Source organism: Corvus brachyrhynchos, unplaced genomic scaffold (genome assembly GCF_000691975.1).
Source record: "Corvus brachyrhynchos isolate BGI_N302 unplaced genomic scaffold, ASM69197v1 scaffold4, whole genome shotgun sequence".
NCBI classification, from domain to species: domain Eukaryota; kingdom Metazoa; phylum Chordata; class Aves; order Passeriformes; family Corvidae; genus Corvus; species Corvus brachyrhynchos.
Genome location: NW_008237878.1, coordinates 654661 through 670578, shown reverse-complemented (window position 1 = coordinate 670578; position 15918 = coordinate 654661). Strand labels below are relative to the sequence as shown.

Here is a 15918-nt window from a genome sequence, read left to right as displayed (position 1 = left end):
ATATATTGGAGAAAAACACGTGGGGTGTTCTTGTGGCCCAGCTAGAAGGACAGAGCTGATAAATCATAAGTGGCTGGCCCTGCAGTCCTTATGTGGGAATATCAGAAATGCTGGTCTAGCATAGGAAATTTAGTGAATTAGTTGAAGGCACAGAATGGTTGAATGTTTTAGTTTTCTGACTTTGCCTCCAGACATTACTGAAGCTCTTAGTGTCTCGTAGCTTCCTCCTTCGGGCTGTTGGTTAAGAAACACAAATAATGACAGGGCCAGGCTATGGGGCTGGTTTGAGAAGGGACTGCTGTGTGCCTCTTTAACTCTTCTCCACTCACTGCCTTCCAGGCCTGTCACAAAATAGCTCGTTCTCATCACTGTATTGCTCTCAACATCAACTACTCACATGTATTCCTTTGTCTGTGCTCTCAGTACACTGAACTAATTGGTACCAGTGTTAGCAAACATGAGATGGGCTTTTTCTTTTACAAGCATATGTTTTGAAAACATCAGAGTATATAGAAGAGCATTTATTTTATGTCTTGGAAGTTTAGCAAATGCAGCTTGGTCTGATCTGAAGAACAGCATGTTTGTGGAGTGTTCTGAGTTTTGGTAAAAGCATGTCCTGACAGTCACTTGCTGCCATAGTCAAAACTCTCCTAATTTTCAGCAATTAGATTTAGACTTGTTTTAAAGTGAGGGAAGAGCCACAGAATGTTCTTTCCTCAGAAGAACATAGTTATGTGAATAATGTTCATCCAAGAAAGTTCAGAGTAGAGTGATAACAGTTTTGTTTCTCTTCACAGTACATCCCACTAAAAATTGGTCTATATTAGAAAGCTTTGATGACTTGATGGTATTTCCTGATATCCAGCTTAAACCTCCCCTGACACAGCTCCAGAAATTCCCTGCTGTCCCTGGTCACAGAGAGCAGAGATTGGTACCCTCCCCTCTGCTTCCCATTGGGAGGATGCTGAAGGCTCCAGTGAGGTCTCCCCTCAGTCTCCTCCAGGCTGAACAAACCAAGTGCCCTCAGCCACTCCCCCTTTGGCTTCACCTCCAGACCCTTCCCACCTTTGCAGCTCTGTGGACACTCCAGCTGATGTAGTTTAGGAGGATGTGCCTATGATTCCTCTCTTGAGAGAATTACCAGAAAATAACTGTTAAGAGGGAAAGGTGAAAATGGAAAATGAAGCCAAAAAAATGTGCACAACTAGCTCCTACTGCGAAGCAGTAAAATATTAAATAATTTAGATGAGAAAAGGTGCCAGGAAGAGGAAGGGACAGGCAGACGAGCTGCTGCCAGCAGAAGTTGCTTTGAAAGGAGATGAATTGTCTTGGGCTGCAGTTTGTATGTAAACACTGAGTGGAGAGCCTTAAGGAAAGGGTTTTGTCAGTGATGAAAATAAGGTCAAGAAAATAATAGTTATAATGAGAAAAAGCACAAAGAGTGATTCAGGCAAATTTAAATATATATAGTAATGCTTTTTTGTGCAAACAGTTGTTATTACTTAGCTCTTTGCATTAAGCCTCAGTGGTCGGCTGTAGTGAAAACAGCATAATTTTTACATTTTCTTACATGCCAGAGAGTGCTGGGGAAGAAATGTGTAATGAGGCTGAGCTCTGTTTTGGAGAAGAAACCAAAAAACAGACAAAAACACATAGCTACAAATTTAGAATGATGTTTTTATATCTACTTTAAAGCATTTCCCTTCCTCTCGGGAAATAGTACATTAAGGTAAAAAACCTAAGCAAGGCTTCTGCACGCTGCACTCTAAATGAAAGGGACAAATTGACTTCTGAAATGGCTTGGAGGTTGATAAATTTCTTACCCAAGCAGTGCATGCTGGAGGCTGAGTGGCTTTCAGCATTACTGCCTTGGACATGTGCTGGATTACAAACCTCCCTGAACCTGCTGGTGCCAAGAGTTATTTCCCAGGGAGGTTAAGTGAGGAATGGGTGAAAGTTGCAGTGTTTTTCAAGGGCTGAAGTAACAACATGCACCAGGTGTGGATTAGCAATCAGAAGGTTGGAGCAGCAGCTGAAATACAGTTGGAGGTGGTTCCCAGGTTCTGAATACAGAAATGTTGCTGTGTTTAATGGTTGTCAGCAAAGGAGGAGCAGACAAAGGATGACAGGGAGGAGCTATGGATGGCAGGAATAACAACACTGCCATCAGAGGCATCAGACCTGGAGGTAAACACAAGGAAAAAGTTACTTCATTTTTAATCTGACAGAAATATAAAGAGTAATACTTGTAAGTAAATAGAACTTGAAGGCTCAGATGAAAAGGGATCAAAGTTTATTTGTCTTTTTTAAAGTATTTGGGATATTTTTTTTCTTGCATACAAAAGCCACTAGTCTAGCAACAAAATCTTTGTGATTCATCTTTAATAGCTTAGTTTGTTTGCTACGTGGAAGTTACTGGAAAATGATGTGGTAATTGATCCAGTTTGGATTCTAGCCAATGATTATACCCCATTGTGAGACACCTTGGGATGAGTGATCATGGAATGACCAAGTTGAGGGTAACATCAAAAAGGCAGGAAAGAAAATCTTACTGTAAAGATGGTGAACTCAGTAAGGAAGGGGTGAATAAAGATCAAACAGAGATGGGTAAACTGATATGGAGAAAAGAAATTTGAGAGTTGTCTGTTTCTTAATGATACTGTTGAAGACCACAAAAGCAAATTGTTTCAGTATGAAGGAAAGAACAATGATATGAGAACAACAGAAAGTCTGTATCATATCCTGTGGTGAAATGGAGTCTGGAAGGCAGTATAAAAAAGGGCAGACAAATGAAATTGCACAAACAGGGATGGGAAGAGACAGAAACTCGTACAAAAAATACAACTAGCAAAAGGCATCAAGGGGAAAAAAAAAAAAGAATAATTCTATAATGCTTTAGCAGCAAAAAATTTTCTTTTTACAAAATCAAGAAATAACTGAAAAGATTAAAGGGGACATTAAGCCATGAGCAGATGTTTCCAAGATAGCTGGAGTATTTAATGGCTGTTTTGCCTCAATCTCCCTAAGAAGGTCAGCTACAATCTGATGACAAATGTGAAAAGTCGTGGAACAAATAAACTACTTGTTAGCACTAAGAAGCTAACAAGATGGTAAGTAAAAGTCTACACAGATTTGTCAAGCACAAATCACATCAGAGCCAACTAATTTTGTTCTGTTATACAGGAATGCACCTCCTGCCTCAACAGAAGAGAAGTATTAAACTTGATATAATAGAGATACAGGCTGGACGAAACTGCTCTAAAGGAGCTGGAAACTGGTAGACAAAGTGATCCAGAGTGTTATTTATGCTGAAAGGTGGAAAAAAAAAAAGAGATATATTTAAATCTCTTTACATTTTTTAGCATGATTTTGATGGGTGAAAATATACTTAATTCAGTAAAAGCAGTGAGGTTTAGATACCTATGTAAGAACTCTATTTTTCTAGGAAATGCATGGAATTATGCATAACTTAGAAAAATTACACATTCAAAAGTATGATAGCAGGTTTTTTTCTGAAAATAAGCTTGAAAAGTCCACTGTCATAGAATCCCAGAATGGTTTGAGTTGGAAGGGCCCTTAAAGGCCATCTCATTCCACTCTCTGCCATGGGCAGGGACACCTTCCACTGTCCCAGGTTGCTCCAAGTCCCGTCCAACCTGGCCTTGGACGCTTCCAGAGATGGGGCAGCCACAGCTTCTCTGGACACCCTGTGCCAGGGCCTCCCCACCCTCCCAGAATTTTTTCCTGGGATCTCATCTAAACCCACTCTCCATGTGAAGCCATTCCCTCTTGTCCTATCACTCCAGCCCTTGTAAACAGTCTCTCTCCATCTCTCTTGTGGACTTCCTTCAGGTACTGGAAGCCTTCTCTTTTCCAGGCTGAACAATCCCAATTCTCTCAGACTTCTGAGTATGGAAAAGGATAAATAAATTTCTGTCGTATTTTTTCTTTATAAAGTTTATGTTTAAACATGTGAATGTTTTTCATTCTGCCTGCATCTTCAACCAGTTACCCTATTTTACACACTGCTGGGATTTAAAATTTCGTTGTCATCTAGAAATATCCTTAATTATGGAGAGTGAATAGAACAAAAGAGAAACTCTGATGTGATTGAATTTGAAGATCTGGGGGCCTAAGCAGTAATTATGCATGAAAAATGGTGTTGTGCATATTTCTGCTGGAAACTCCTCCACCTGCCTCCTCCTACTTACTGAGCCTTTGCCATTCCCATTATAGCAACGACCTCCTCGTGACTGGGGGGTTTGGAAGATGTGCTGAGTGCCTGTGGTGGTGTTGATGGCAGTGGCTGAGGAAGTCCATGTGGGCATTTCTCACACAGAAAGTGCTCCAACCTTTTGTCGAGAGACCAGATGTTCTCTGTGGTGTCTGTTTTAAATATCTGCCATGTCTTTGGGGTGAGACAGGATTCTAACCACTGCAACACAAGGCTGGGACTTAGATTGGAAAACATCTATTTCAGTGTTAAAATTTGAAAGGAGTAGCCAAAATGAGAAAAAACATAAGCTTGCTCTTTAAAGCTCTTGCTAATAGGTGATACAGAAAGATGTTTTTTGTGGAAATCTTCTCAGTTTGTGGGTGGATGATGGGGAAAATGTGAGCAGTACAGTCTGTCCCAAGTCTTATCTTAAGGATTTAGCACCATTGACAAAGCAGTTCTCAGGAGAGAAACATGGTTTGGAAACATAATTATGGGCTGAAAAACACTCCGGTTTCCATCAGGATAGTTGGATTCAGCTGCTCGAAAGTCATCTGACATAAAATCATCTGCCCCTATTTTTCAAGGTTGAGTCAAAAAATGTTCAGTGGCAATGTTTGGCTCTTAGTACTGCTCTGCAGTGGGGTTTGGTGGTGACTGCAGAGGTAATGGAAATAGTGATTTCCTATTTGTAACTAATCTCTGGATCTTGGGATACTTTCTAACCAAATTATTTTCTGTGATAAAAATCAGCAGACAAATGTGTAAATAGTTTAAGATACTAAAGGGGTAAAAATATTAGAGAATACCGTTCTCAATTTAAGTGTCCCCTTGTCCTTCTAAACAAGTTAACTTCTGGGGCACGACCAAACTGGGTTTGGTTTAACCAGTGTGTGAGTGTTAGAAGAGTTTTCTCAAGTTGCTACTCACCTGTACAACCTGGTCCTGTAGAAGTCATGATACTGCACTTGAGTGTCAGGGGGAGGGTGTAAAAAGAAAATGTTTGTGACAGTGTTTAGGTAGAGTGGAATGAAATGCACCAGTTTGAAACACTGGATTTAGAAATGATGAATTTGTAGGGGATTTGATTTTCACTCTTTCTGTAGCAGGAGTGTCTGTGATGCAGTATTCCCGATTCAGACGTCAGAATACAAATCTATACCAAGCTGATGAAGGTTGCCTTAACAAATTTGGCAGGAATCCTTCAGCTGTGTTTGTATTTGATGATGGCCATTAGCTCCATGGGTCTCATCATCATTTAGTCATGTTTTTTTGACTTTTAAACTGTCAATAGGAATGTATATCAGCTGCTAAAAAATGTTAGCAGGAACAGTGTAGCTAAAATTACATTGTACTTAAACATGCCATCTTGAATAATTTTCCTGTAGCACTTCATAATGCAGACAATTACCACTGTCAGGAGCTTCCATTTCAAACACTGAGCCAGCTTCTGAAAATGCAATGGCAAATTTCCCACAAGGCTGTCCAAGAAGAGGTTTGAGTCCTCTCAGAGCTCTGATATGCAGGATCAGCATCCTTAATGCAGAAACACCTGTCCAGAGCAGCCCTACCTGCCCCAAACCGGGGCTGTAGAACTTGTGCACATTCTAGACATCAGATTGTCCTTGGGCAGAGGGAGGTTTGGCAGCTGGGAGTGGAGAGAGGGGGAAATAAAAAAATGAGTATGACTGGCATTAATAAGGTCAGAAAAAGGGTAGATAAGTACGGTTGAAGTTGAATAGCTGAAAGAGAAATTGTTAATTAATGTGGAAGGATCCACAGTAAAAACTGTGTCAAACCAGCCGGACTGAATTCTCTCCCAGGATTTGGGACTGACCTGAAGATCCTTTTTGCGTATTGTTTCTCTCTCAAGTAATGGCTCTGGGAGTGCTGGGACAATGTGTGGGCATTTATCCCCAGTTAATTGCTTTAAAATATTATCATGTTCCTTTATTGCCAGTTGCTATGTAAGGAAGTAGAAAATTATATTTTACTTTTATTGTGCAATATATGCTAAATTTTCCTTTTGTTATGTTTTTAATAGCATAGATATTTTCAAATAGAAAAGGTATCTCGTTCACTGTCAGTATAATGATTTGTCTGCTGGGAAAAAATAACTTTGTATCACTGAGAATTATTTCTTTAATATTCAGAGAACTTTCCTAGGGATTAACCTTACCACCTAATGAGTTTTTTCTTCTGCTTATTCATGAAAAAAAAACCATCTTCGAATTTTTACCTCTCTTTTAGCAACCTGATCTGTTGGGATAGCTAAATGAAAAAAAAACCATCTTCGAATTTTTACCTCTTTTAGCAACCTGATCTGTTGGGATAGCTAGTCTTCCATCAGCTCCTCCTGTATTTAAGTTTGGTGTGGCTTTAGTATTTCAAGGAAAGTATTTTTCTGAGTTTTGTGCAATAGTTAATTGATAGCAATAGTAATGGTTATAGCATGAACTTTTCATCCTGCTCAGGGTGAACTTCCTCAAAAGCTAACCAAACATTAAGGAATATTGCTGCCCACAGCAATGGCCTTGTTCTGGTTGCTGCAGTGACCATGGAAAATCTTTGTGTCTCTGAAGTGTGCTGCACACAGCTGGGACAAAGAGCCTTTCTGATAGAATATAGAGCTTCTGAAAATTAGAGGTTTCATCATCACCGGAGATGAAACCTGTGGAGTATTTTATAAGGTTTTTGGTGGGTAGGTTTTTAGAAAAGGGCACAGGAGGAGTGATGCATTTTCATTTTCTCTATTGGTTGCTTCAGCTGACTTTCATTCCCTGGATCTTTCTCTAGAATCTGCATTTGCTTGGTTTTCCTATTTATCCCCTCTCTTGTTAATAGTATATGCAAAAGAAACTGCCTACTGTCTGGTTTTGTATATGAAAGTTCTGGAAGAGATGTAAGTGGTATTATTAGAGATGTTAATTCTTTCCTATAAAATTACTATTTGTCATGGTTCCTATGGAAATATTAATATGTAGCTATTCCAAAGCAGGAGCTTTTACAGATATCCATCTTATTTTGTGTCTCTCACCACCACTACCCTCCTTCCCCCACAAGTGGGGGTTTTTTCTGTTGGGGATCAAATATGATGTGCAAATAGGCAGGGATATAGTGTTTTCTGCAGGGTTATTTTGATTTTTTTTTAGTTATTAACAGGAAGAAATCAATTAGTTGCAGGCATTGGAACTTCTTTCCTTTTCCTGCTCAGGACGAATGACAATGTGTCATGAACACACACAGCTGGAAGAGATTCTGCTCACTTGAGGGGCAGGGGACAAATCTGCATTGTTAAAATATGTGAGCTCAGAGAAAGCACTTCCAAGTATTTTTCTGTCTGTGGGAAGGCCCAGTATAAGGAATCCTCTTATTACATTTGAGCTCTTTCTGTGGTAAAATTCCCCCTGAAAACCCAATTCTGTGTTCCTGGCAGAAATTGTCATGTGCAAAGCTCTTGTGGAGCAAGAATTAAATGTGACAGCTGCTGTATCAGACCTCAGAACCATTAGCTTCTCCTAGGGTAGAGATGGTGATAAAATCCTTATTCTACAAAATACCTGTAATCCAAAATTAGAATTCTTCCCTGCAAAGCTTTCCTCACCTGCCACCTGGCAGGGTCAGTCTGCCTTGCTTTCCATTAGTTAAAATCTCTGTTACTGGGGAATCACACTAGATGACTAAAGTCTCTCTTTTGGGTTTTTTTTTTTTTTTAGAAATAGAAACCTTTTCTAATTGACAAGATTCCTTTGAGGAACGTAAATATGTACCTTTTATGATGGAAATAACAAAAAAATCCTCATGACGGTGTCAAATGTTCAAGTGTGGCAGAGTCACGAGAAGCCAAGGAGAAAGTAATTGGTGCTTAGCTCCCTTTCTCTGGCAAGCCTCAATAACACTTTAACATTGTGGTGGTTTTCCCTTGAATGTGGCAAGAGAAATGACAGGTAGTTATTTTCACTATTTTCTGTTTCCATGGAAACCCAGTGTTTGCAGTAACAGTCTTACTGTAAGCTCTGTAATCCTCCCCCGGGGCTTCTCGCCAATGTGGTAATTTAATAATTCATGAGCATTAAGCCTGAATTTGCTGGGAAGCAAACTGTGTTGCTTGGAGCCGTTTTCTCAGGGCCAGATTCATTTCCCTCACAGATTTGGTGTTCTTTTCTCTAAGATGTCTTTATAAAATACACTCCATAAACCAAAGCAGTGTACTTTGCTTCACTTGTTTGTGAAAGCAAGGTTATTGCAGAGCTGCTGGATAAGACAGCTCGGGAAAGCAAGTCTCCTGCCTCCCCCAACAAAAGAAAAGGGGGAAAAACCAAACACACTCGGTGAGCACTCGCCTGAAAAGGAAGATTTTTAAATAGTCCATGAGTCGCTGTTGAGACAGTGAGCAAACTTGAAGTTCACCAGAGGTGATGCTCCTGTCTCCGGGGCTCGGCAGTGACCGCTGTCAGTGATGGATTGCTCAAACACTGCTGGCATCTGGGAGATGCTCTTGCTTTACACTGGGAGTGGGAATTGAGTTCTTCACAGACACAGGACCATTCTGTACATATGCTCTGGCTTCCTGTCGCACTCACGCTGAGATTGAAGACTCATACTGTGGAGCTCTGGGAGATCTTGTTATCAGGTCAGTCTTACAGCAGCTGTAAGGACCTAGATTTTTTCCCAAGAGGATGAGCAAAAATTAGCAATTCTGAAAGATAATCATAATGAACAGAAAATAAACTTGAAAAAGTTCTTACAGAAGATACTCCTACTGTTTAAATCACCTTTCAAGAGAAAAACCTCTTATTTTTGACAATGGGAAATTACTAAAATGTTGATACAGATGTGTGCTTTCTTCATGAACGTGAGACCATGCTCATGAAATAAAGTTCAGAAGGCCTGAAGTGAGGCTTGTTTTCTTTTTAGAAAGTTCCTACAGGACGTTGTCGAAAGTATCAGGCTGCAGTGCTGTCCTGGAGTGACCGTTTCAATCACTGACCATGGTAATGTTCTTGCAGTTGACAAACTCAAGAGAGATTTGGACAAATTTGGCCAATGGAATGAAAATAGAAGTCTATTTTTTTCTTGTGTGAAGTTGTGCAGGCAAATATGAGAAGCCTCATCTCCTTATCATTAACTGTGTTGCACGATGCAGCACAAATGGAAAGCCAGGACAGTAGAGCCTGGTTTTCTCTCAGCTTCCAAATAGGATGGTGGAGAGCAGTAATTGCTTTCTGGAAAACTGGCTAATGCTGCCGCCCTGGGGCTTTAAAACTTCTGCTGTGCTGGTCAATGGACTTCCTCTCTGATAAAGGAGCAGCTTCCCAAGTTAATCCATGCAAATATTAGCTTGTCCAAACTGTAAGGTTTAGAGACTGTAGTTTCAGTTTTCTCTCCCCTTCCCACTCCCACCAAACCCCAGGGATCTCTTTCATGGTGTTTCTCTCCTAACTTAATTAATGTTTTGAACCAAGCTCCTTTTTTTGCAGCTTTAAGAAAATGCTTTGATCCTATACCAGTAACTCCTAACATAATTCCATTCATCTGGTTAACATATTGTCCTTGTAGAGCTTGTACACACAGGGGTAGGAAGAATGCAGTATTTGATGGCACTGATGAAGTAAGCTGCCCAAAATGTGGTGTGCAGAGCAAGACTGGGATATTTTGAAGGCAAATGTTGGCAAGGTTTAGTTGCCATAGAGAGTGACCAGCTTATCCCAAGTTTGTTCTTGAGATTTATCAGGGGCAAAATATGGTGCTTTTACAGTAGCATCTTCAAATGTTTATGATACTCATATGCCAGCTCAAATGTTACTCTAGAATTATTGTCAGGCATGTTAGCATTCATTAAAGAAGGGACTAGAGATTTTCTGGGGAGGGGTAGGGGGTAGAAATTAAATAGTATCATGCTTATCGTTTATTTTTTAACCAGTAGGACTGAAGGGAGGTGAACTGTCCTGGCTAGGCAAGTGTTTGTAGCTTATTCCTGAAAACTTCTGGCTTCTGTGGCAGCATTTTCAGATTTTTGTTCCTGAGTTTGTATTTTACATGCAGGTGAGGTTTTATGTAATACCAAAAGTGTCAGAAAGAAACCTGGGGAGACACCAAGAGAAGATCAAAGCCTAAAATATGAGTTCTTATGTGATCTTTTCCACTACCATGTGACCCTTTTCCCTGTGCACTTCTTTGTTCAGTGTTCCCCCAGTTTTCTCTGGAAATAAGCACTGCAGAAAATAAGAAAAATTAGGGAGCATTTGTACCTTTTCCCTTTTGGTGGCACATTGGAATGGAGAGGGTGAAGGAGGTTTTGTTTCTGGGAGAAATAGCTGCTGGACCATTATTTAAGGCAAGGGAAGGGTACAAGATGTGAGGTTTCTGCCTAAGGAGATTGAAGCCCGAATGTGCTGCTGTTCCTGCTTCAGAAAACCAATCTCCTATACTTTATTAAAGAATTAATTTTTTCAGTCCGTGTTCTTTATCACCAGTTTCCAATTCCAACAGAAAATTGATCTGCAGCCTCTCTGCAGACCTCCACAGCTTTGGCATTATGCGTTTATTAATGCTGTGCCTACATTCCCAAATGGATGCCCAGTCAGGATTTTTGCCTTGAAACACGCCCAGTAAGGAAACGTGCCCATGAATGAATACAAGGGGCTCACCAGGCCACCCCAAGCTCTTTGCCAGGCCCTTCCTTTTGTTGTCATCTCCACATGTTATGCAAAGAACATCGTGAACAAACCTCAACAACAAAAACTCCCTGTGGGCATAGTGCCACTCCTGCTCACCCAACAGTAAATTTTGTCCCTGTTTTCCCCCTTTTTCATGCTGAAAATGTAACATCCCAAACCATTGATGGCTTCCTTCCTTTTTGCAGAGTTCAGTATGGTCATGCTTTTCAGTCAGTTTGGGGAAGCCAAGAAGTGAGACACTACACTCCTTTCATTTTTTCTCCTTTGCAAGTGAATGAACAAGAAGCTGTTTGACTTTGCTTGTCAGAGCAGTGGTTCTTATATTTGAGTAGTTGTAGCAATTACTAATCATGAGAGTGATTATAAACCCGGGCTCAGTGCTGCACAAGAGGTGGTTTCACTATGATGTGAATTAGCACAGGAGGAGATGCTGCAATTAGAATAATTGGAGATTGCTTATAGCATATAGGAGCAAAAGGAATAAATAAACTTTTGTTTAAGATACTGCTTCTGGTGTGGCACGTCTTGGGTCTGAGCTCAGCAGGGTAAAATATTAATTCTTTTCTCTGTTTTGATGCATTTCTCTCCAATTTTATGCAAAAGAACTGATTTTGGTGTATATTCAGAGTAGCTGAAAACTTTTATTGAGTTGTTGGTTTTGGTTGTGGGTGCTTTGTGGGTTTTTTGGTTTTGGACAGTAGTAGGATCAAGCAGTCAGATTGCATCTCAGTACCTCCCCATGCTTCATTTGCACCGCTCATTTGGCAGTTACAACTACTGGGTTTTTAAATTAATTTCCACATGGAATTTATTCAGATTTGATATTTCAGTCTTACTAAACTGGACTTAATGTTGTATAGATTCTGTGCATGCTCTTGTCCTTGTGCAGAAGACAAGCTTGAGGAAAAGATGCACTGGAGACTGAACTTTTTCCAAGGACATAGCTCTTAAAAGAAGAAATTAAGTTACTGAATTCCCATTAAGTTTCTTGACCCTAAATGTGTGTATTTTTGTCTAAAAACTGAGCTGCAATGATAGATGAAGGCAGTGGATTTTCAGGTCATTGGAAACAGGGTTATTCTTCTAGATTTGCTTTGACATAGAAATAAATTTGTAGTTGTAAAATGGGAAGCAGCTGACTAACTAGTACATCCCTAGCAGCTGACTAACTAGTACATGTGGGTCACCAGTGTAAAAAGGTTCCAGTCCCATTCCAGGGACCATTCCAGGAATACTGACAGTGTCAGCACCGGTCAGACCGTAGTAGAGTAATAACAGAATAGTAGAACAATAGTAAACTGTTCTTGATCAGTACTAATATCAAAAATTAGAAGAGTGCTGGAGATGAGAAACAAACCCAGAAGTTTAGGAGAGCTGATGTGCAAGGAAAGGAAGGAGAACTGGAGGTGGCTTGGCCCTTTGGGGTGGCCTCTTGGCACTGTTGCCTTCTCCTGGTCCTGTCTGTGGATCTCCTTCGGCCAAATGCCTCTTCCTGATCCACAGGTCTCAAATGCTGCAGTTGATTCAAAGTCCCCTTAATTATTTATTTGTAAAAGCTCAAGAGGACTCGAGGGAGGACTGGAAATGAAAGGAAGGAATGTAAAGGTTGTTAACTGCAGTGATGCTGGAATAAGGGAACAGGTGATCAACAGGCAGGTGAGAGAGGTGGTGGCTGCTTCATTTCTTGAAAAGCACTGGAATAGGGGGACAGGAACCAGATTTTCTCCATGGCTCTAACAAGGAGAAGATGAATTGCAAATTTTAAAAGATTTCCACTTATTAATGGAGGAAAACCTTGCAAGAGACAGCAAGTGGTATCCCAGAATATCCCTCTTCGGGTGCTTTAAAAGCAGACTAAGCAATACAGCTTTTGTTAATGAATGAAATACATACAGAGAGCTCAGCTCAAAGACTTGGCAGTGGCTCCCCTGCCATTGTCCAAGGGACAGCCTGCACAGGATTTTGTGGCACGCAGGATTGCATTCAGCTCCTGTATGAAAATGAAATGCTCATTAGAACTGAAATAATAATTAAAACCTAAAAAAAACCTGCTTTGAAAGTTCAAGACTACATCTTATTGGAAATTTAATATACAATAGAGAACATTGATTTATGTATTAGGTGGATAGAGGTAGCTATGAAGATGTGATATTGTTGTTGTAATGTGACTGTCAGTGCAATGTTCTGAAGTTCTGGTGTTGTCCTGCTCTTCACTTAACATCACAAAATTCTTACTGAAAGAATGGATTATAGCATATCATTAAAGCATTTGGTAAAATGTTCTTAACTTACTGACATCTCAAAAGAATCATCAAATACCTGTTTCTTACAGATTTCTTTGTGGCATTTCAGCAGTCTCTGAGGTTATAACACTGGTGGCAAATTAATTAAAATTATAACTGAATGGGGTTGTGGGATACATGGAGTTCGGAGTAATAGTGAGTGACAGGGAGAGTGAAACAGCCAGAGAGGATGATCTGGGTTGCTGAGCATCATTAACTTACATAAATTATCCTGCAGAGATGTATAATGAGATAGGTATGGGTCATGCTCAAGAATTAAAGACCATTTCAACAAAAGTAATAATTCTGAAAATATATCATTATTTATAATGAACAGGTCCCATGAACTCACAGCACAAAGCTGTGTGGAAGGGCCAAGAGAGGTGATGTCTGATAAATCATAGTTACCATGAGTAGGGACTTGGCTTCACCTGTGTGGAGCCCACAGATGTGTGTGTATTTATGGTGGAGCTGGTCTCAGTACCAGACTCTTACAATCTTACAGCTTTAGAACCGGTCATGAAATGCTGTTGAGAAATTGCACCGTGGGTATGTTCTACAAAACGATTCCAGCACTTTTTCTTGGATTTTTTAACAGTGTTAAATTGCTTATTTGTGTGTGGGGATATCACTGCTATGCCTGCCCTGCAAGGAATGAGCTTCTCTAAAGGGCTCTTTAGCACAGAAGGGTGACAAAATGCACTGAAATCAGGCATTTCCAAGCTGCCCGTGGTCCATGTGCTTTAGCAGCAGGGATGAGTGGCCTTTGGAGCAAGCTGCCAAAGGAGGTAGTGTGGACACTGTGCTTTCATTTTTTTCAGGCCAACAGTGGATAATATGCTGGCAAATGTATCAAAGGAAGGCTACTGGAGTTGATGCAGTTCTACTGGATAGGATTGAAAGGATCTGTGATTTAATGGAAAATTTAATGATGTGCTCTAACTTTATTTCTATGAAAATCTAGGAAGAAAACTCTGGTCAATACTCAGGGGGCTGTTGCACACTAGGGAAAAAATTGCTCATCAAACTTGCTTCTACACATAAATTCTCTGTCTTAAGAAATAATACGAATGTCCATGTCTTACCATGCATTGTGAGGATTGTTCATTTTGCAGTCTGGCTAAACATGCTGGTTTTACTCATCAAAGAGCTGCTTGATTTGATTGGTAAGAGTTATATCAGTTGAATCTTAATGTATTTGAATTAGTTTCTTGTTTCTATAAATGCTGCTCTATGTTGAAGGAGATGGCTTAATTGGTATTCTTGTAACTTTTAGTTTTGAGTGGATTTTAATGAACCAGTTTTACCAAAGGCCGTGTACCCCTCAGCAAGTTTGCCTTAGCCTGTGCCTGGAGGAGTTGTAATGTGTACAGATTCTGTGCTTCTTATATTCACATTATTTTAATGTTATTGCATCATGAATATGCATCAACACAATGTTTTCACATGCAGACTACTTACTATTAAAAATCTGTGCTATTCCATTTAATTTTGTATATACCAGTGAATATTGTTGCATATACTTTGGAATTATAGCAACCACTGCATTTTTCTTAAATAAAACCAAAACCTACCTGTATTCTTCTGTTGAAGTATGTACAGGAAAAGCTCATTGTTTTTTTTTACCATTGTTTGTTTTTCAGTGAGAGGTTCATGGTGAGGTTAAACAAGAACGGAGGCCCCAGGAATCCAGAGAAGATTGATCGAATGTGTGCACTTTTCACAGTACGTGTCTGTTCCCTTTCTTCTCCCCTCACAGGAGTGGGATTGGAGGTTTCCTGAGGGGAAGGAAACTCAGTTCTTCCTCTCCAATATAATCAGTAGAACAGAAATGACTTTTAGGTTTTGTTATGGTTTTGATTAAATGTTAACATAGGAAGTGAACGTACTTCTAAATTATTTTTATGGCTAAGTGAATATTCTGAAGTACTTCCTTTTAAGTGCATTTTGTTCCTGCATATAGTGTGAAATTTTGAATTTTTTCATTGGATGTGCTGTGCTCTTAGAGTGTAGGAAAAGGCTGTTATGGCCTGAACATAAGACAAGGCACTTTTTTCTGAATGAAAATCAGACAAGTGTTATCCCTTGTCCTGTCCCTACATGCCCTTGTCAGAAATCCCTTCTGTGCTGGTCTTAAGTTCCGTTTAAAATTCCTTCAGAATCAAGTGTCAGACCATGATTTTTTTTGCTGTTTGTCCTCAGAAAGAATATAAAAATCTAGAGACGCTGAAACTTAACAGCTCCTTGCAGAATAACTGTAAGGAATCTCAGATCCCAAGTGTGATAAACACCTTCCATCGTGACTCACCTTTAGTTAGTGCACATGCTGGAAGCTCTGTGACAGAAGTATTTTTACCTTCCGTGAAAAAAAAGATGGCAGAGCTTTGGTTCTGGCAGTGACACCCTCTGAGGTCAGACAGGGCTGGACACTGAACCAGGCATGGTCCCCAGCACTGTTCCCTTCTCTCTCTTAAGAAGGCAGCAGAATTCCTCCTCTTAGGGATCAGAATATATCCAGCCAGGTGTAGGATTGCTCAGTTTTGTCTCCATCTGGATCTAGGAGATGCAGGGCAGTCCAAAAGTAGCACTGACCTGGATGCTGACATCAGTAGCAGTTCTGGTACCATCAGTGAAGTGCTGCCAGCTGATTAAACATCAGCAGAGGTGGCAGCATCACCCCACAGAGGGTAACTCCAACCCAGAGTCTGGCCCTGCTGAGAGAAGGTGGGCGGTTAAGGTT

The 15918-nt window shown here is 40.2% G+C and overlaps 1 protein-coding gene across 1 annotated transcript in view; it reads left to right on the top strand.

Annotated features, from left to right (window-relative positions):
- DOCK3 (dedicator of cytokinesis 3) overlaps positions 1 to 15918 on the top strand; it is a 167927-nt gene that overhangs the window by 59572 nt on the left and 92437 nt on the right. Inside the window, exon 9 of the mRNA XM_017732287.1 lies at positions 14822 to 14903. Within this exon, the coding sequence (XP_017587776.1) occupies positions 14822 to 14903 (82 nt within the window). The remainder of the gene's footprint in view (positions 1 to 14821; positions 14904 to 15918) is intronic.